Raw genomic sequence first — 20546 nt, forward strand, 5'->3', positions numbered from 1 at the left:
GACACAGTGGGCGCTTGTACACGTGACGCCAGTAACACGTACATGTGATAAAAATGTCACTTTGAGTTTCATTTCTTGCCGTTTTTATGCCAAACCCTGCTTGCTTCCCTCCTGCCCCCTGTCCTCGTCCTCCCTCTTTTGTTCATCTCCTTGCCTCTTCTATCCTGGCTTGAGCCATTTGAGGCAGGGTATGTCTCTCCACCCAGTGTTTGTTCAGCAGGCATCACACTGGGTCCCTTGGGTTGGGAACCCTGGGCATCGTTCTCATACAAATCTAAGCTAGGAAATAACAGTCACCATTTATCAGATCCCCCCGGCACCTGCAGGCCTCAGCTGAGATCAAAGAGCCATTGTGCTAGGTGCTGTACAGACCAGACACACTGTGGGAGACAGCTTGGAAAAAATGTACATGTGTAATAATTAATCATAGAAGGGGGAGAGGTGCTCGGACCTGACCTAGCAGCAGTATAGTCATGTCCGCAAGGCTCTCATCAGGGCTAATAAGTGTGCAATGCCGCACAGACATTGCTATGCTGCTTCTGGCATGAGGGCCAGTGCTGAGGCTGGCAACTTATAGTCTGCAGGCCATAAGAGATCAAAACCAGATAGAGGTGGGAATCAGCAGGGATCTGGTGGCAGAAGGAATTGGTAGTAATCAGTTGCATTGATGGCAATGGAAATGGTCATGGCCAGGTCACAAGTGTGGGTCAGTCCTGCAAAAAGGTTGCTGCCCCCAGAGCTAACGTCTTCAGAGCCAGGGTGGGCACTTCTGCATGGCACTGCCCAGCATGGTGCAGACATAGCCCCACGTTCCCAGAAGGGCAGGTGCCAAAGGCTGCAATCCAGCCCCAGGGTGGTTCCACATTGGAGGGAGGTGGAAGAGGCCACCCTGTCAGAGGAAGAGTGCTCATGGTCCAGGGAAGGGATGTACAGTATATGTGACAAACCCGTGACATGCTGCCTCATGGTCAGAGCTGGAGACAGGTTATGTGCTGGGTGAAAAGGGTCAGTTTTAATGTCATCAGGGGTCGGTTCGTGTCTCAGCCAAAGCAGCAACTAGTCCTGCTGCTCTCGAGGCTGCAAAAATCATGAGTGGAGCCCTGGAAATCATGAGATTGCTTCACAGTCACATTGGTCCTGCCTCTCTGCTTCCCCCTTTCGGAGCCTTTAAGCCACGCTGGCGTCTGGGTTCTAGCTTTTCTTGGCAGCCCTGGTGATACGTTTCCAGGTTATATGTTTCCTATGCTTAGAAAATGAAAGGAAAGATCCCCAGGGCTCCAGAAGCTGAGGCCTTATGAAGGACACCACAAGACTTGGGATGGGATGGAAGCTGACACCCACTGAGGTTTCCTGCATGGAGGCCCTAGGCTTTCAGCCTTGACAGACCATCGTTTTGACCCTCTGGTGGCAGGCTCCCGGTCTCTGGGCATGACAGGGTGAAGCAGAGCACAGGCCAGCTCTGGGCAGCTCAGCCTGATAACAACCCCTATGGTACCATGTGGGGTCTGTGACCCGTGCATCCTGCTCCTTCCTGCAGAAATCAGGCCTGTCCCTCCCTCCATTAAGGCTCGGCGTGTATGAGCGCTGGGCGAATTCTTAGTTTCAATTCTCCCCTGCTTTTATCATCCTCACCTGCAATCCAGTGAGCAGTTTTTCCATGCCTGTCTGGCAGCCTCCCCATGAAAGAGGCCTCTGCTACTTCAGTTCCCACAATGTTCCCCTTCTGCCTGGCTCAGTCTGGCCAGGCAATGGCTCGATGCATCTGGTAGATGGGCCAAAGATGCAGAATTTGGCTCTGCAATGGGTTCAGAGGGGGTGTAAATTAAAGGTGAGATCTGGACTAGGGGCTGGGTTTGGAGGAGATGTTGTAGAGGCCTCCTGAGACAGCACCGATGGCTGCAGCTGCAGTGATAGCAATGCCTCTCTCCGCACTGTGTAGCTTGGAGCAGTGATTTATGTCGTGTCAATCACAAAGGATGCAGGAGCAAGCAGAAAGGCCCTTCCTGGTGTTAGATCCAAGCCACAACTGAATCCAAGGGAGAGGAACATCGAGGCATTTGGGTCTGAGCATCGCTGAAATTATAAAAATAAATTGATCCTCTGACTAACGTCTCGTTAGGGCTGGATTTGTACTGGGTGGATTTCTCGGGGCCTCAGGGTTACGCTGCATCTCGAATGCAGAGCCTCTAGCCACCCAGCCCGGAGGTCAGCACAGACCCATGGAGGGGAACCCCCACCTTGCTGGCTCATACGTATCGCAGCACCCCACGGTACCAGGCTACGGTTGGCATTGAGAATTATTATTTTTTAATTTCATGTCTCAGGCCAAATCAGTTCTGAATTCAATCGACGGAGCAGAGCTCAATTGTTCAAGTCTGTATGGGGCTACCATCAGCAAGTATTCTGTCGCCCAGACTTCAGCCTGGGGCTTCAGATACTCCCACATGCATGGCAGGCATGCTGCGCAAGCCTCAAGTCTGGAGCCCTTGAAGTTCAGATGCTGCCTAGAAAGCACGGAGGACTTTTCTAGACTTTTCTATGTCCTCTGTGCTTTTCTAGTCTCGCTTGCCCCCAGCCAAAAGGCTGAAAGAGCAAGCTAGAGGAAAAGCTTAAGAGCAATCCCCCATTGCCATAAATAGTGTAGCTGAGATCCTTGCATCTGGAGGCTTTAGTAGACTTTCGCAAGGGTCAGCCTGTCTACAGTGCTTCACTCTCAACTGCACCAAGTCATTCAAGGCCAAGAAGAAGGGGATCTTCCCTGCTGGGTAAGTAAAACCACCTTGACCCATAGATTTACAGATTGCAAGGCTGGAAGGGACCTCAGCAGATCATCGGGTCCAGCTCCCTGCACCAAGCAGGAAAGACAACTGGGGTCAAGCCACCTCAGGGTGGCTAGGGTTGGCACTGAGAAAATGAGAGGACATAGCACTCTTCCCCCAAGTTCTCTACCCCCACGTATTCAGTGTGGGGGCAGGACTGACCACAAACCCCCTACGTCAGGGGTCAGCTCCCTTTAAACGAGACAAGCTGAAAAGACACCGCCATGCATGTGACCCCCCCACACCACCACCAAAGCCCCCTGCTGCCAAATCGCTGCCGATATCCGAGCTCCTTGGCTTGGATAAAATTGCTCAGCAGGCTGTAAGCTGCCTTCCCCTGCCCCACGCCCACCCCAGCACAGGTACTTTCCTTGGAGGCCTCACGTTCGAGGGCCAAATGCAGCCTAGCCTGCTGAGCTTGCCTGGTGTAAAGTCATCACTGGGATCTTGCACCATCCAGCATTAGCCCTGAGCGTGCTCTGTGCTCGGCTGTTTTTCGGGCTGGTGTCTCTCCTCCGTTGCAGGCTAGACTCCTTCCTGCAGCTTGGGCTGCCTGAAATAACTTTCCTTTCACCTGAGCCATGAACCGTAGCTGGCCAGCCCTGGTCTTATGCGACAGAGGGAGTGAAGGGGCCTCACAGCCAATCCCTCTGCCCTCACCTACTGAGCCGCTCCATATTCATGAGCCTGCCCCACCTTCTCCCCTCCTCCTGGCTGCAGCTGGAGTCTGCCCAGCTGTTGGAGCTGGGGCTGGTGCATTTGAAGGCTGCCTGGCTGCTCCTGGAGCTTTAGCTCGCAGAAAGGAGCAGGGACCGCGCATCGCTTCAGAGGCAGCCAGAAGTCCTGACCATGGCCGGTGCCCGGGGTAGCCTGACGCTCTGCCTTGTTCTCCACGCCATCTGCCTGTGCCTGGCTCAGATTGTAAGTGTGCTCCTTTGTCTCCTTGCGCACCTGGGTCGGGATGGTGCGGGGAGGGGGGAGAGGCAAAGGGCCCCTTTCTGCATAGTCTCTCCCCTATTTGAAAGTCTCTCGAACCCCTGGCCACAGGCATCGGCTTTCGGATTCAGCACCTAACCCAGGAGAACCCACCTGCCCCCCAATACCATACTTAGCTGGGATCCCCCCATTTTTGCTGGCCCCATTTGATAGGGGGCTCTTGAGCTGAAATACCTAGTCCTCCCAGGGAGGGGGTTGGCAGGTTTTCATTCAGCAAGGAGGGTCTCACCTCTCATCACCTTGGGGAAGTGCCTTAGAGGGGCACTTCTGTATGGTATCTGGGTGCTAAGCTCCATCAGGCATGCAGGAAAAGGGCTGTGGCCAGGCCTGGGTTTGACCACCAGGCTTTGCAGAGGGACCAAAGGCCTGTGGGGGTCCAGGGAATCTTTGCAGAGAGGCCTAAGGTGGATACAGCCCATGGCAGGATGATTTTAGGGGACTCTTCACCTCCCTGGAGGAACTTGTGCAGCCAGAAGCATTGCAACAGCAGAGGAAAATGTGGTCCTGAAGGTGTTTTAAAGAGTCGCGGATCAAAGTCCATCCTGGTAGGATGGGGTATGCCCCCTACTCCCTGCCCCAGTCTAAGCGCTTTATTCCAGCAGGGACTTTAACCCTCTGAATTGAACAACAGTGCTCCAATGGGGGCAACAGAACAAATCAACTGCAGTTAAAAAGCATGGAAAGATGAATTTTAAAAGAAACTTCCCCAGCCGCAAGCGGAGCAGAAGATGGATGAGCTGAGTGGAGGGCAGCCTGGCCAGAGCCCTGCTCACTTGCACGGAGGCACTTCGGGGATGCCCAGAGGTTTGCGGGTCCCTGGACCCACTGTGAGAACCTGGCTCGGGTCGACATCAGTGAGCGGGGCAGGGAGCTCTCCAAACAAAGAAGCATTGGGAACTCATGTGTGTGGGACAAAGGTGCCTATTCATGGGGCGCTTCCAGGAAAACTTGACCTCTTCCCTGCTGGGAGGCTGGTGTTTTATTTATAAGGTGCGACGCTGGAGGGTTTGTTTGGGGTTTTTGCTAACAAATCTGCAGAACCAAATGTCCTCTGTGCTTTCAAATCAGTGAGCCCTGAGCAGTAGAAAATACATTCCCAAGCCATCGATGACCCTCTCCCATGCACCCAGTTCATCTGCTTTTACTTCCAAGGATGCCTGGACTTCCATCTCGGGTCTTAGAATCGCTTTCCTTCTCCTGGCCCCATAGGCAAGCAGGGTTGTGGACCAGGCTGTATGTGCAAAGATCTCTTGGCCTGAGCTAAATAGCCAGGGATGTTGCTGAAAGGCCATTGTAAGCAGGGGCTGGCATGACTGAGCTGTCTAGGAGAGTGCTAGGATGAGATTTGCAATGTTGACCAAGGGATTCGGACCCTTGGTTCCCATTAAAATGATTGGAGTTGGGCATCTAAATCCATCTCAGTGGGTTTGGGAATCTTGGGCTCACTTTTCACCCTGGATCAGGGAAAGCTGAGTGGCAAAAAGGGAGCTGACTTTGAATCTTGCTCTTAAGGTGGGGGATGTTTTTTGGAGATTCGGGGATGGGGGGAAGGGAGTCATAATTCTGATCTCACTTACGGGTCTTTAATTCCACTGCTTTCCATACTCCTGATTTTCATGGGTGCATCTGAGAGCAGAGTCAGACCCTGGGGATTACTGTACAGAGAAGGGGAAAACACAGCCCCTGGTAAGAAAGTTAGGGAATGAGGAATCCAGGAAGAGATAGTGGATTTTCTTGGGGCTCTTCATAACTCCCTGCCTGAAGGACACACTATTCCAGCTGCTTCCAAACTGCTGCTAGGACTGGAGGACTTCAGGACAGGACCTTTGTAAAGGCAAATGGAGACAGGGGGAAGCAGGTGAAACATCCCCTGTCCAGAGCTGTCTGCTCTGCAGATCTCGTCTCAAGGGTCACTATTCCCAGCTCCCTGGGGAACGGGCCCGCAGGGGGACAGACAGCCCATGGCAGCAGTTGGCTGTCCCACACTAAGAGCCCACATTGCTGGTACTAGTCATGCTAGAGTCTGCTTGAGTCCTACTTCATCTCAGGGTTGTCAGGTCTGGAAGCCGTCACCGTGATCCTCTTTCTGACGGGGGGCATGTGCTTCTCTTTCTGTTTCCGTAGCGAGGTCCACCAGGAGATCCTGGACCACCAGGGCCCCCGGGTCCGCCAGGAGTGCCAGGATCTGATGGCATCGATGTGAGTATGCAGTTCAGTCTAGAAGCCTGAGCTGGGAATGTGGGAAGGAGGAGGGAGGGAGCCAGGCACAGATACAAAGGGGGGCATTGTGTGTAGGCTCAGAGTTGCAGTTCTCAGCTGTGGGCGGCAGAGGGTACTGGAGCACGTCCTTTCAGCACATGTGGTTTTACTGGGCTGCTTCTGCAAAGCCCTATTTATTCCCAGGTCAGGGACGAGGGTCAGGCCTGATGCAAGCTCCTGGTAAGTCCATGTGTGTCCTGTTCTCAATGCAGGAATCATCGAGCAAAGCTCTTAGGCTGGCGTTACACGGGGTTTGCATGGCGGGGACGGATCACTCCCCACATGCCCTATGTTCTCGTGCTCTTCTTCTGAAGCATCTGCTACTGGCCGCTATCAGAGGCAAGGTCTTGGTCAGTCCCAGACTCTTAGGATGCTAATGGTCACAACTGAGCTTGCAATCAGTGAGTCTCTGCTGCCAGTCTAGGGCTGGGAGCTCAAGACACAAACCCTATCAAACTCTGCTCAGTGGACACTTACCCAAAAGGTGGGATTGTCCCAGTTCTCTGCACCCCCCTCCTTGCTGGCTCCCCTAGCTCCTCTAGGGCAGTGGTGGTCTCTCTCTCTCGGTGTTGTTGCCTCTCCCAGCACAGCGGGGCTCTGATTCTGACTCAGGCTTTTGGGTCACACTGCAATGCAAACAATGGACCATTCACTGTTATGGCCTCAAAGCCAAGAGACTTGTGGGGTTAGGCCTCCCGGACCATTTCCGAACATCATTGGCAAGGGGAAAAGCTGCCAGAAGCTGGGACTGTACAGGCCATTGCTTCTGGGATACATATATACATGCATAATACATATACATACATATATAGGCAAAAGTGCCAGGGTTGCATTAATAAGTCAGCTTTAGAGAGGTTCTGAAGATCCCTGTTTGCATCCTTGGGCTCTGAAATACCTTTGAAAACTGGACCTAAAATGCCTTTTGTGGGGGAAATTTTGTGGTTAGGAATTAAAATAACACTTGTGCTGTCCCAGTCACCCTGGCTCTGCCCCTTAAAGTCTGTGTTAATCTGCTCAGGGTGGTAGTGACCTATGCAAACCTCTCTGTAATGCACTGGAAAAGGATCAGTCCAGAGCAAAGCCAGCTCCCAGCAGAGAGCCCCAGCCTGGGCCTCTCCTGCTGAGGTTGCTCCCATCAACTTCCAAGAGAAGGTCCTATAGGATCAGGGCCCAAGATGAGAAGTGGAGATTGGATCCTAAGGGAGGAAGAAGGGGTGGTGAGGATGGTTCTTGCCCCCAAGGGATCTGGATCAAAAGCTGCAATGGGGCAGACAGGGTTTAGCAGGGGTTGGGGCCTGGGTGTGGGAGGGACCGGGATGCTTCTGCAGTGGGGTGATCTCTGGCTGAGCAGATTGGAGATCTTTGCTGGACACGTGGCGTCTGAGTGCTAATACTCACCAGCCTGGGACTCGGTGGGGTGGAGCCTGGAACCTAACCAAACCTTTCAAGCATCAAGACCTGATCTGTTCTCTGGGCCCAGCCCCATATGCCCCATCCCTGGAGAATTATCTAGGGTTATTTATAGATGCAGCGACCTTCTCCTTTTAGACCACCCCATGGGAGCTGGGCGGAGGGGCAGGGTTAGTGGGCATTAACAAGCCATCCCTCTCCAAGCCTGCGGTGCATTCAAGCTGAGCCTGGACAGCGATGCCAGCTGCTTGGGGCGTGAGTGCCATCTCCAAGGGGCTGATGCTGCGCTGCCCATGTGCCTGCTTGTAGGGGCTCCGTACCCCAATGCACAGCTGGTGGCTGGTGACGCAGCCTCTCTGGCTGCACGTTTTATTAACACTGAAGCTCTGGTGTCCTGAGGGGCTTTTGCAGGCTTCAAAGACTGCTCACCTCTTTCTGATGGAGAGATGAATGAGAGGGGGAGGTCCTGCAGTCAGAGGTTGCTTGCTGCAGGCTGGATCGAAAGGACAGTCAGGGTGTATCCTAACCTGTGCTTGAACCCAGTGTGAGCAGAGCCCTTAAATCCAACCAGACCAGCAGTGTCCTACTGCTTAATACCCCATCCCCTAGGTACGAGGTACAAGGGAGGTCTGGGTGGTAAGAGCCAGTTGCAGTGGTTACTTTCCAGTTTGAGTCTTTCTCCCCCCCTGAATTTCTTCTGATGGCTGGAGAGTTCTCCCCGTCCTGTTCTGCATCGCAGCAGGACCATCATTGCATGGGTGTTTGGCAGTCGCCATGCCGGGGGTGGCTTCACAGCACGGGGGCAAGGAGGGATCACTCTAAGCTAGAGGTTTCCAAGTGAGCGGCTCCTCCTTCTTCCACTGGAGAGCATGTCCTGGGCATCTTCCCTTCCAGAATTGGTGGCTCCATCCCAAACCCTGCGATGCACAATCCAATGATATCAGAGCAGCCTCCCCGAGATGCAGGGAAGCCTTGGACATAAATCTGCTGTCCAGGAATGAGCAGGGGGTGCCCCTGGGTTCCTGGCCAGGACTTCTTCTCCATGCATGTAGCACCCAGACAGGATGGAGGGTCAGTCTTGCAGCCCCTTCCCCGCAACACCTCTGCTCTCCTGGCCTTCCCCTTGCCACGTGCTTGCTGCTGTTCCTGAATGCATTGGAGCCTGGCTGAATTTTACACCAGATGACAGGTCCCTGTGCTGTGACCTGGACAGGGAGAAGGAGCTGTTCGGAGGCTGCACATGGGTCTGGATGGGCATTTTCCAGCAGCACAGACCTGCCTCTAGTCTTGGGGTGGGGAGGTTGGTTCTTAGTCAGGCTGGATATGTGTGGGCTCTGCACAGCAGCATCTCAGCATCTTGCCTGGGCCTGTATGGCCTTTAAGATTGAGAGATGCTGCAGAAACTGATGTTGCTTTCTGTTCATAACCCTCTTGTTTTTCCCCCTAGGGTGACAAGGGCCCACCGGGCGCTGCCGGGTCCCCGGTGAGTATGGGGTCAGCCTTCCAATCTGCTCCCAACCCATTGCATGTCCAAGCCTTTCCAGAAAGTGGCTTTGAATTTGTCCAAAATACCTATTTTCTAGGGCTCCAAGGGGGAACCAGGACCTCCGGGCCCAGATGGGCCTCCAGGGAAGGCAGGCATTGATGTAAGTATGCGTGCCATGAGAGACGGTCCTTGGGTGACGGGGCTTTGCCTCCATGTTCAGACTACTCCACGTATGGTTTGGCTGCATAGACTTATCTCTACCCCGCTCCCATTGTCCCCTAGTATTGCACACCTGCCCTCCCTCCCTGTCTCCATGGACCTGTGGTGCTGTTGCCTCTCCCCCCTCCACTATTGCAGCCCTGGGCTATGCACAGTCCATACATTTTAACCCTTTCCTGAGTCCCAGCTTTTCTGTCTGCTCCCTCTACTAGACATACCCTTGCACCTCAGTGCTGTCCTGGAGAACGGGGAGTGAGGGGCATCTTCCTGTGTTATCAGAGTGCATCTGTGTGCACTGGACTATTTGCTGTTGGCTGGGGTGTGCTGGGCTGTTTGATTCATTTTGGGGAGGGAATTACATTCCTACAGGACTAAAAAAATGGTGGGAATGAGGGCGGGTGCATGTGGGTATGAATGAGGGACGCATTCTGTGTGCCTGCAGTGTCCAGGGGCTGCTTGAGCATGGCTGGTATACACCTCTTGGGTGTAACTCTAACCAAGGATTACAGCGTGCAACTCAGAGTAAAAAATAAGCCTAATTAAACTGCAGGGGCCTATGTTTTGCCCTTGAAAGTGGCTTCATGCACCTGTTGGATTCGTTCCCCACCCCCTCCATAATATTAGATGGAATAGTAGGAAGTTATTATAATAATGCATCCTCTTGCAAAAGAACAAATCTTTGCAGAGCAGAGCTGGGTCTAGCACAGGGCCTTTCAGACCAACATGGGGTTTAGCAAAGCAGTTGGAAGTAGACCTAACACGGTGCATAGTTCAGCATCCCACTGTGGCTACATGAGCCTCTTTTTAGTGAGACAGGCCCAGCTTTCCTCTGCGCTCTGCTGAGGTTCATGGTGTCCTTCCAGATGGATCTAGGCATGACTGTGATTAGACTCTGCTGTATCTCAGCCCACCTCCCTGCAGCATCTGAGCACAGAGAAAATGATTCCCTCAGTAACAGCAAACATATGAGCTGATCACTTTTCTAGCCCTTTACATCATTTCAAGTCTGTGCTCCATGGAGGAGAGGGGAGTTCTGAGCCTGGGCTGATTTATTCACTTTGAGGACTTGACCCTAAACCCTGCAATCTGTCCTCATTCATCTAGGTAAGGATTTACTCATATGACCATTGCAAAACTGGGCCCCTGGTTTGTAAGAATCTGTCCCCTGCCCTAGAGATGTGAATGACATTGGATTGTTTGCTCTCAGGGATGAGGGTTGCAAACACACGCATGCACACACACACAATTACAGGGCTCTCTGTATCCGCGTGCAAGTAGGAGCCACCTCCTTAATACAGAGATGACAAGGTGGCTAGTAACGGGGTATGTGCATGCTGTGTCAGGCCCTGCTGCCCTTGGTCATCTGAGCAAGTTCCTGTGAGCTCTGGCCTGCTGGTATCAATCCAGAGCCGCTCTGTGTACATGAGATGAGAATCCACCCAGTGCCCACACGGGGAATGTCCACGGGGCCAAGGTCTGCAAGACCAAGCCCTTTATTTGCAAATGACCACTAAGACCTCATCAGCTGTTGCAGCTCATTTGCTGTCCGAGCAGGAGGGAAGGCAGGGCTGTGGATCAGACAGCATCCAGAAATCCCATTCGTGCAAACAGGCACGCAATTGCAGCACAGGAAAGGGAAAAAAACCGTTGCATGTACAAACGCCCTCATGCATTAGCCTGAGAGCAGGGTGGAGTGTGGAAAGCTGTTGTCAGCATAGCTCAAGCCTGGGGGAGCCCGGCAAATGCGCTGCTCCCCAAATCTCCAGCACCTGCTGTGCTAGTGCTGGGCTGCTCGTGTGCATACCCCTCCTCCCAGCAAACACCCCCGACCAATGCATCATTCCTAGCCTGCAGCTCCGCCGTGCCATCCAGACTCAGCCACCCCCAGTTCTTTCAATGCCTCTCCATCCTGACCTCTGCCAGGCTACTGCTGCTCCTCCCAGGACACTTCCACTCTCACCCTCAGCATCCCCCCAGAGGCTGTTCCCCATTCCCCACCAACTCTGCTGTTGGCATTGATCTCCGTGGTTCTTGCCTGCTGCCCGGTGCTATTCAGACACAGCCGAGCATGCTCCAGTGTGGGGGTGGGCAGATACCCATCACTGATGGTACCCCAAGTCACATCCCTATCTGCTCTGAATGCACTCCTCCAAGGAGAAAGGCCCCTGCATTGAGACACAGAGCCTTGTGACATTAGCAGGTGACAAAACATCTGAGAGGACATTGCTGAGAGGTTGGAGCGATGTCTTCCCAAGTGCCTCGTGACACCGGAACTTCACTCCAAATGCAAGTTACACACGAGTATTTTCCGTGTGTCACCTGCCCAACAGCTTGAGGAGATGTTAGCAGCTTGTTAATAATCCTGAACACCAGGTGGTTAAAGGAGCCCCTGCAGAAACATTAGCTGCTGGAAGAACTCAACTGTGCTGTAAATGAGAAGGAAAAATGGTCCAGGATGGAGACTAACCTCCCACAATCTCTCCCTTTGCAGGGCCTGACAGGAGCAAAAGGGGAACCAGGGCCCATCGGACGTCCAGGACCTAAAGTAAGCATGGGTCATTTGTGCCTGTTTCGTCTAGCAGCATGGCCTCTCCTCCTGGAAGCAAAGGGCATGGATGGGGGAGGTACAGGGTGGTGCTGCCACGTCTCAAGGGATTCGGATCTAGTCAGACGTGCAAAGGAACCAGGCTGAGCCCCTCAGCCACTGTGAATCAGCACAGGTCTGGTGTAATCCCTGGTGAGATGCTGCCAGCTAAGGACCTGGCTTCATGGATCCTACCTCTGCAACAGGCCAAGACCAGAATGAAGGGGCCAAGAGCAGCAACTTTCATCTTAGCATCTCGATAGCCTGCTCGAGACCAGGGACCCTTCATGCCACGCACTGTGCATGCACTCAGTCAGAGCTGTCTTGATCAGCTTGTCCTCGGACAGCTGTGTGGGGAGCAAAGGGCCTGGGGGCGTATTAAAATACAAGGGCTTGCTAGGATTGGCAGGGTGGACAAAGCGGACATCAGTGAGAGTTGGATCAAGTCTGTAGACATCAGTGGGAGTGGGATCAAGTCTGCAATGAGACAGATCCTCAGCTAGTATAAATCACTATTGCAACAGGGGTTGGGACCCCAATGCCAGCTATAGATGGGGACTGCAATTGTGTTAGGTGCTGTCCAAACACGGGGGGGAATAAAAAAACTGCCCCAAGCAGCTTCAAACCAGCACAGCTGGACTGAAGCCCCCAGAGCTGTACCGATTGACACCAGTGGAGGGTCTAGACCAGGGTGCTTTGGCACCCTGAGGCACCCCGAGATGCTTTCAAAGGCACCACGGGGTGCCACACAACATTAGCACGGTTAGGTGTGCAAATGTGATTTATAAGAGAAACCCAGAGATTTCAAACAGGCATCCAAAAACTTTCTGACCTGTTGTGGGCTTCCTGAGTTTTTTGCAACAGGAGAGCGGCCTGGTTGTTCTTCTGTAGTCAAAAAATGAGTGAGGAGCTGGATTTTCTAATGAGTGCCTTGAGTCTAACAAGGTCAAGAACCACTGGTCTAGCCCATGGATTGAGCTTGCTCAGAAAGATTTTGTTAACTTTTTCCCCCCAGCCAAAAGCAGAATTTTTTTCCCCAGTCAGAAAATCCAGCCCCCTCCTCCCCTTGCTTCTGGTTTCCTAGCTCTGACTCTCTCCTCCTGCACTGACAGGGCCAGCCTGGACTTCTAGGGCCTCCGGGACTCCCTGTAAGTATCTGCTTCCATCAGAAATGCTTGCTGGGGAAATGGGTTGATAGCCATGAGTAATGGCCTGGGAGCCAGGATTGTAACCGCACTTCTGCCACGGACTCACTCTGTGGGCCGGTGCACAAACCCCTCCGGGCCACAGGTTCCCCAAACGCAACCCTGCTCCAGCTCCCCCCTAGGAAGGGCCACGGCTCACACAGCAAGGACAGCAGAGACTTTCTGATGCTCCCTATCTGATTAGCTTCCCCTGGAGCTAAGAACGGGAAAGGATGTCAGCCTCCACGGCCCCTTTGTTGAGTTGAGTGGTTTGGCCAGGGCTAGTGCCACTGAGATTGCTGGATTATATATGGGAGCACCTGGTTCCCTGGAGCTGGTCTGAAGCCCTCCTCCGTGGCTTCGTGCCTTGGGGTCACTGGTTCTCTGTTGCTCTGTGAGTGTCACAGAGGCCGCCCAAGCTGTCAGATCCCCTCTAAATTTGTCTGTGAAACCCTGTCCCTCATCACACAAATGCCTCCCTGGGAGAGATCCCACTGGGTTTCCAAGCTGCTGTCAGTGCAGACTCTCCTCCTGTGGCTTAGGTAGGGGGATCAGAGGGTGCTGGGGTGGGGTGGATCAAGGACCAGGCAAGCCAAAAGAGTAGCTATAGATTATCCCTGCTCTGGCCCTGAAAGGAGAACATGGTCTGGGCTACGTTCATTTAGGCAGGAAGGCAGGCCCAATGGCTAGGGCTTGGCTCAGGAGACCTGCCCTGCCACAGACTTCCTGTGTGACCTTGGGCATGCCTCATAACCTCTCTGAGCCTCAATTCTCATTGGTGATTAACTTATTCAAGCTGGAGATGTTACTGCCTAGGCACTTTGCATAACACTTACCCTTCCATGGGGCTGCTTCTGCAGTGGCAAGTGGCTTTGAAGCTCCTAGAAGTGCTCTGGATTCACCCTTGGAAGGAGAATGCAAACATGAAGAGCAAGGGCTGTATCCTGACCACCCATAAGGGCAGTAGAGTCACTGCAAGCTGATTTGGAGTTGGAGAACTTTAGTAATCCATTGTAATCCTCTTTTTGTTGCAGGGCCCGTCGCTGCCAGGACCACCTGTAAGTGCTGTGCTGCCGGGGGCTGGTTGGCTGGGAAGCGGCGGGGTCAGGATAGGATGTGAAGAAATCAAACCCATTCAGCCCCTTGTGAATGGGGATGAAAGCACCCCAGCTCTGTTAGCATCCAAGCCAGGTCTGTGGCCAAATCCTCCAGGTGCCCTGGGAAGGTTGTTGTAACCCCTGGCATCCCACCCTGGAGCTGGGAAGGGCTGAATGGAGCAGATCAGGGACGAGGCAAAGGAATTAACCCTCCTGCAGCTGGTTTGGAGCTACTGTTCTCCAGCATTACTCAAGGCAGCACCATGAGGTATCTGCTCAGTGTCTCAACAAACAGACCAGCTGAACCCCTCCTACCCAGGCCTGATGGTGCATGCAAAAACACCATAGCTGTGCTCCACCTGCGTGCTATCTCCCTGAGCTAAGTGGATCTCAGATGCATCCAGGTCACTCCAAGGGCATCCTCACCCCATCGTGGGCAGAGGGTCATCCACAGGTGGACCCCGACCCATGTGTTTCTTGCTGGGTAGAAAGTCTCTGCCTACCAACAGGGATGGTGTTGCTTTCCTGTAGAGTTCTCCTTGAATTCATACATCAGAGCAGTACAGCAAGCACCCCACTCATCCCAACACAGGTTAGATCAGCATATTAATGCAGGAAAGTCTTACAGCCCTCATAACAGTTGTACAGTCCTGCTCAATAACTTCACTTGTCTCATTTGGTAGTTTTTACTTACCTTCACTTCTGTCAGAGTTCAATCGACCTGCTTGCTGCCCTTCAACACAGAAAGGCGATGTTTGCCTGGTACATGCACCGAGTTCTCTTGTATGGGCCTAAGACTTTCAACACTGGGAAAAAAAGGCCAGTGCATTTGTCCTCTAGCACATTTCTAGAAAAAAAAGGGATTGATTCCTGTCCCCAGCAGTTTATTACTCCATGAGAAAGCTAAAGTCGTGGAGCGGGCAGCTGAATTAAACATGGTCAGGAGCTGGTTTTAGAGCATTTGCCAACCCTCTAGATCAAGGCTTGGGCAGATGAACAATTAAAATGAGAGGAACAAACTTGCTGCTCGTGAGCTTGCATCAGCTGCATTGTTATACCTGTTTCATCTATCCTTTCTTGTCCCGCAGTGAGTGAAGCAAAATCGCAATGACTTGCCCCTGAATAAAACAGATGGAGTTTACTGAGGTTTAACATCCCCTTTCCATGGGATATAAGGTCCACTTTCCATGGGATAGAGCCGACACACAAAACACTTAGAGCAGATGCAGCTGGGATGCACCCAGTAGCGCTCTTTGGCTTGCTCAAGCTCTCAGAATCTATCACCGTGTTCAACGAATGTTTCTTTCCTTTGCTAAGGGGCCTCCAGGTCAGGTTGGACTTCCTGGGGAAATCGGTGCCTTGGGACCTAAGGTGAGGAATCCAGCTGGACAAAGAATCTGTCTGGGTGAAAATGGGCCTGCTTGCTGCGACTCAATGTAGGAATGAGCCTGATTTTCAATGAGCCACCTTCTTCCTGCACTCCATAGTGAAGGGGCTCAGCTCCTTTGGCAGTCTCGTTTCCACTGCAGCATGCATAAGCTGGCATCAATGGAGTGACTCCAGTTCTGCCTCTGTGTAGCAGAGAGCGGGAGATGGCATCCTCTGCGGGTCACTGCAGGACTGCATGGCGGGTGAGCGGGCTCCTGCGAGCTTGTTTCAGCGAGGTGCTTCTGCTGAACTGGAACCCGTAGTGCTGGTGCCTCTCAGGTCTTCCCCTTGTAATGAGGGACAGGCAGCCCCGGCCTGGAGGGTTTCTCTTTCTCTCCCCAGGTTTTGCAAGTCATTGCATTTGGCAAGGTGGAACAGTGAATGTAAGCCTCCAGTGCAAGGGTGGGCAAAATGCGGCCTGGGGGCCAGTTGTGCCCGCCAGGCCATTCTATCCAGCCCACGGGGCCCCTAAAAAATTTAGAAAATTAATATTTATCTGCCCTGGGCTGGTTGTCATGTGGCCCTCGATGGCTTGCCAAAACTCAATAAGCGGCCCTCTGCCCAAAATAATTGCCCACCCCTGCTCCAGTGGCTACTGGTTCTCCAGCCAGCCCATAGGATTTGTCCTTCCATCCCTTCATTTTTAAGCCGTTTGCAAATGCTGGTGTCCATCTACCCATGTTGGGGCAGAGCTGGGGCAGAAGGTGGAACCAGGGGTATGATGGATGTGGCCAAGGGACTGGCCAAAGCATGCCCACAATGTGAATGGCTACCTACACCGCTACGGACCAGCCATACAGGGGTGGGAGGGGGACTTACATGGCATGTGCATCTTGTTGGTTTAGGCTTGATATGCTGGTTTAGGCCTGATACAAAGCTCTCTGAAGCCAATGCAAAGACTCCTGTTGCACCCAGTGGGCTTTGGCTTGGACTCCAAGGTCTGGTGAAGTCTCCCCTCCCCTCCCTCCCTGTTTCATGCCTGGTCTCAGCCTGCTACCCATGCAGGTCCTTCTTCAGCCCAGCGCTTGGTGCTGGACCTCACAAGGTCATGCCTATGGGCTCACCTGCCAAGGTGCCTGAGCTAGCACGGATGCTGAGGTCTGTACAGGGGTATTTCATTTCTCCCCCTGCCTCAGTGCTTTGGGTAGCTACATGCCTTTCCTATACCTACTGCTCTCATTGCGGTTCCTCTTTTTCAGGGGGATCCTGGACCTGATGGACCACGAGGCCCCCCAGGACCCCCCGGAAGACCTGTAAGTATTAACCCCCAGCTCCCCTGGCATTTCTTAGCTGGGGGCCTTGCATATGGGGGTGAATTAAAATAGAGTCCTTGATCCCAGCCCTTGGGCTACAGGGTGAGACTTGGAGCAGTGGGTTTAGGTGCAGAGCCAGCAAGGTGATCAAGGGGATCAGGATCGGGCTTTCAATGGAGGGAGCTCAATGCCTCCCCAGAGCAGACCCATAGTGGACAGCTGACCCTATCAGCAGCCACCTGGGATGGGGGTGGCCTGAGCTGAGCCAGGCTCATGCTTCAGCGTGTAAAGCTGGTCTCTGCAGAGGTCAGGAAGGAAGGAGTCTATGGCCCCGTGGAAAGATCAGGAGGTGGGCGCTGAGAGCAAGCACCCCAGTTCTTTTATCCAGTGTGCGAATAGCTGAACCAATGGTTTGGGCTGCTCAGATAGCCCCTCACCCCTACACTGGAAGCAACTCATAGAGGGCTGTGCTTTAGCAGTCCGACCATCAAGGTTTATGCATGGACCGCAGTGTTGTTTTGAGCTGCATGGTTTCCCAGGGCACTGCTTGCAGATGGTGATCTCTCCTGGCTCTCTGGAGAAGAACTGGGAGTCTGGACCCCCAGTATCTCAGATAAGAGAGTGAGGTCTGTTGGCTCGTGCAGGGAAAGGAGTGGACCCAGGGTCTCTTTCCTGGCCCTGCCACTGACTCACTGTGTGACCTCAGTTTGGTCACTCCCCCCTGCTCTGTGCCTCAGTTTTCCCATCTCTAAAGGAGGGTGTAATAATCACCACCCTTTGCAATGTGCTTTGAGAGGAAAATGCCATGTAGTGTTCTTCCTGCACTAGGGTGCCTGATGGTTTTGTCTTTTCCAGGGCCCACCGGGACACATCCAAGGCCTAGAAGGCAGTGCTGACTTCTTGGTAAGAGCTGCAGTGATGCTTCCAACTGCCCCTCACAACTGAGCAGCAGCAGGGAGAGTATGTAGGGCCAGAACTGGAGGTCTGCTGCCACTTGTCATAGGGATGTCACTGGGGAGGGGTCAATCAGCGACCTGTAGCTGCTGAAGAACTCAGACCCCTTCCCCCCTGAATCCTTGTGCTGCTGGGAATCCTGATCTCTATGGGGCTGGTACAGCTTGCAGACTTTGGACCTCACCCTGCTCTCCCCTGGGGGTTTGTTTCATCTGCCAGCTCCTGCCTTTCCCTTTGTGCACCAGAGCTAGCAGGTCCCTCCCAGGGGGATCTAGTTCATGTGCCCTCAATGCTGGCTAGTCTGATCCACCCCATTAGGATGATCACTCAGCCTCTGAGGCCAGCACATCCCCTAAGGGCAGCATTTTAGAGTCCAACTAGGTTTGCTTTGGGCTGCTGAGAGAGCCTGGCAGATCCTGGCCTCCTTGGGTGGGTTTCCTGAGGCAGTCTGAGCCCCTTGAATGGGTACCTAAACCCCTGTGGGTTCCTGCTGAACCAGCTCATGATTGCCCAGGCTCTGTGGATGTCCCTGGCTCTTTGCTGCCTGGCAGCTGCTAGGTGTCATCAGCTTGGGCATCATAAACAGCCTGCCTGCGTCTCTCCCCCTTCTCCAGGGAAGCCTAGTACAGGGGGGCTTCATCGCGGAGGGGTGCAGGTCGATGCATGGAGAGCAGGGGACCTCCTGGCTAGAGATCTCCAAAGGGCCCAGTCCAAAAGCTGCTGGGGTCCATGGGAGAGGGGAAAGGCTGATGCAGCCATCAGCTGAGCATAGTGTGTGTGGTGGCAGATCTGGATCTGCCTTAGCATAGCTTGAATAGCCATCTCTGCCCCTGCAAAGAGTCACTGCTTCTCCCCCTTTCTTCAGGCCCCAAGCAGTGAGTTCATGGTGAAGGACAGGCCCCAGGAAAGCAGCCTTGGCAAGAAGCAGGCCTGCGGGCTTTCCCCAGAGCATCAGACAGGCTTGGGTGCTGGGGCCAGAGGAGGTGCCAGCCCTCTCCTTCTCTTGTGCTAATGCTGCAGGGGTTGCGTGACATGAATGAGTCTGCTAATGAGCTGTTGAGAGAGCCTGGGCAGAGCCTGGCCTCCTTGGTGGCTTTCCGGGAGGCAGTCTGAGCCCCTTGAATGCCAGTCCAGCTCTCATACCAGCCTGGCTCAGATGCCCAGTGCCAGCTCCAAATCCCTGCTCCGCTCACACCATGCCCCGTGCCTGGATGTGACCCTTCTGCTGCTACTCTGCAGTCTGGCATTGTTTCCTAATTCACACGTGCCACTTCTTTTTCCCCACCAGTGTCCAACCAACTGCCCGCCAGGACCCAAAGGCCCCCAGGGACTGCAGGGCCTGAAGGTAAGGTGACAGTGCTCCAGCTGGGGACCTTTGCATCTAGGAAGCATCAGTTGCTGCTGCTGGAGCTGAAGGGGCAGACTCGAAGACTGCTCTACACAGTCCAGCCACTAGCAGGGAAAAGAGAAACTCTGTCCCCATGGGTCACACTAGTAACTCCTGCCCGTGCCCTTCTGTGGAGTTGATGGAGGGAGCTGCTGTGGATGCAGGGGTGACTTGCCCTCCCCACTTTTACTAGCCCTCAAATCCACATTGAAGGATAGCTGCAGTGTCTAAAGGGCTGGGAGGCTTCCTGGTGCCTTTGCCCAGCTCTTTCTGTAAAAGAGGCTAGAGCTAAGCTATGAGCAAAGGGCAAACCATGTACCATCAGCCTTGCTGCCTCTGTCACAGAGGATGCTCTGGGCTGCAGCACAGTGTGAACACAGGCATCTCTTAACTGCAGATGCAGGAAAGTGCTTCCCCCCTCTCTTCACTTGTGTGTGCACGTGCAGATGACATGTGGTCCATGCCCGGGTGGGTATGTTCCCACTGGCAGGCCATGGATGTCCCTTGCAGCTGTGGCACTACCAGAGAAGTGGCACTGAATGTGAGACTTAGGAGTGCTTTGATCATTGCTTCTTTTTTCCTATAGGGACACAGAGGCCGCCCCGGTGCCCTTGGGGAGTCGGGCAGACAGGGCAGGCCGGTGAGTACAGCTCCTCTGACCAGCTCTTTGGGGCCTTTTGAGTTAGAGATTAGTGCTGCCTATGAGCCAGGTGTCACAGGCAGATGGAGAGGAGTGTAGGGGGCCCGGTGTGGACATGAGACAGGGGACAGAGAGGAAGGGAGACCAAAGGAAAGGGATGGAGGAGGGGACAATGGATGGAGGGGAAGAGACAGGAAAATGCCAGGTGGGAAACAAGTTGGGGAATGGGCAATACCAGGATCGGGGGAAGAGGGAGACGGGAGACAGAGGGGCGCCTGCCCTGGGGCTGGCAAGGTGGAGAGGAGGTTAATGGAGCTGACAGTTCCCACAGTCTACTTTGGGTCTCCTGCTTTTCCCATCACCATGTGGTTGGTTGGGCATGGGCTGCTCCACGCCAGCCCCAGAGCCCCCCTGGCATCCCAGGAAGGTCCCGTGCTGTGGTGGGGAAAAGAGGCCTCTGGGTCTCCGGTCTCTGCCTCCTGCTCCAAAGACCTCCCTGCACTGACATCTCTCCTCGCTCCTGTTTTCTCTCAGGGTCCCAAAGGCGACGTGGGTGTTTCCGGCGAACAAGGCATCCCAGGCCCTCCAGTAATGTATTTATTTCCATTGATTGTTGTCACCGCTTGGTGCTTTTGACATGGACTTCTTGTGGGGAGGGGTCACTGCCACTTAGTCTTCCTCCTGGATATTTAGGGAGCGGGCTCCACCTGGTCTCCCTGAAGGGCTCAGCATCCCCACAACCTGATCCACCTCCTCATTAGGAGCATGGTTCAGGCCAGGAGCTTGAAAACAAGAGAGAGTATCCTCGTTCCTGGTGGCCAGTTGCTTTA

The 20546-nt window shown here is 53.7% G+C and overlaps 1 protein-coding gene across 1 annotated transcript in view; it reads left to right on the forward strand.

The window, feature by feature from the left end:
* The first annotated feature begins 3559 nt into the window (after positions 1–3559).
* COL9A2 (collagen type IX alpha 2 chain) overlaps positions 3560–20546 on the forward strand; it is a 40364-nt gene continuing 23377 nt past the window's right edge. Inside the window, exons 1-13 of the mRNA XM_014605059.3 lie at positions 3560–3740; positions 5940–6014; positions 8932–8967; positions 9068–9130; positions 11681–11734; positions 12886–12921; positions 13992–14015; positions 15372–15425; positions 16682–16735; positions 17591–17638; positions 18978–19034; positions 19663–19716; positions 20251–20304. Of these exons, the coding sequence (XP_014460545.3) occupies positions 3669–3740; positions 5940–6014; positions 8932–8967; positions 9068–9130; positions 11681–11734; positions 12886–12921; positions 13992–14015; positions 15372–15425; positions 16682–16735; positions 17591–17638; positions 18978–19034; positions 19663–19716; positions 20251–20304 (681 nt within the window). The 5' untranslated portion in view covers positions 3560–3668. The remainder of the gene's footprint in view (positions 3741–5939; positions 6015–8931; positions 8968–9067; positions 9131–11680; positions 11735–12885; positions 12922–13991; positions 14016–15371; positions 15426–16681; positions 16736–17590; positions 17639–18977; positions 19035–19662; positions 19717–20250; positions 20305–20546) is intronic.

This window comes from Alligator mississippiensis, chromosome 6, assembly GCF_030867095.1.
Source record: "Alligator mississippiensis isolate rAllMis1 chromosome 6, rAllMis1, whole genome shotgun sequence".
Classification (NCBI taxonomy): Eukaryota; Metazoa; Chordata; order Crocodylia; family Alligatoridae; genus Alligator; species Alligator mississippiensis.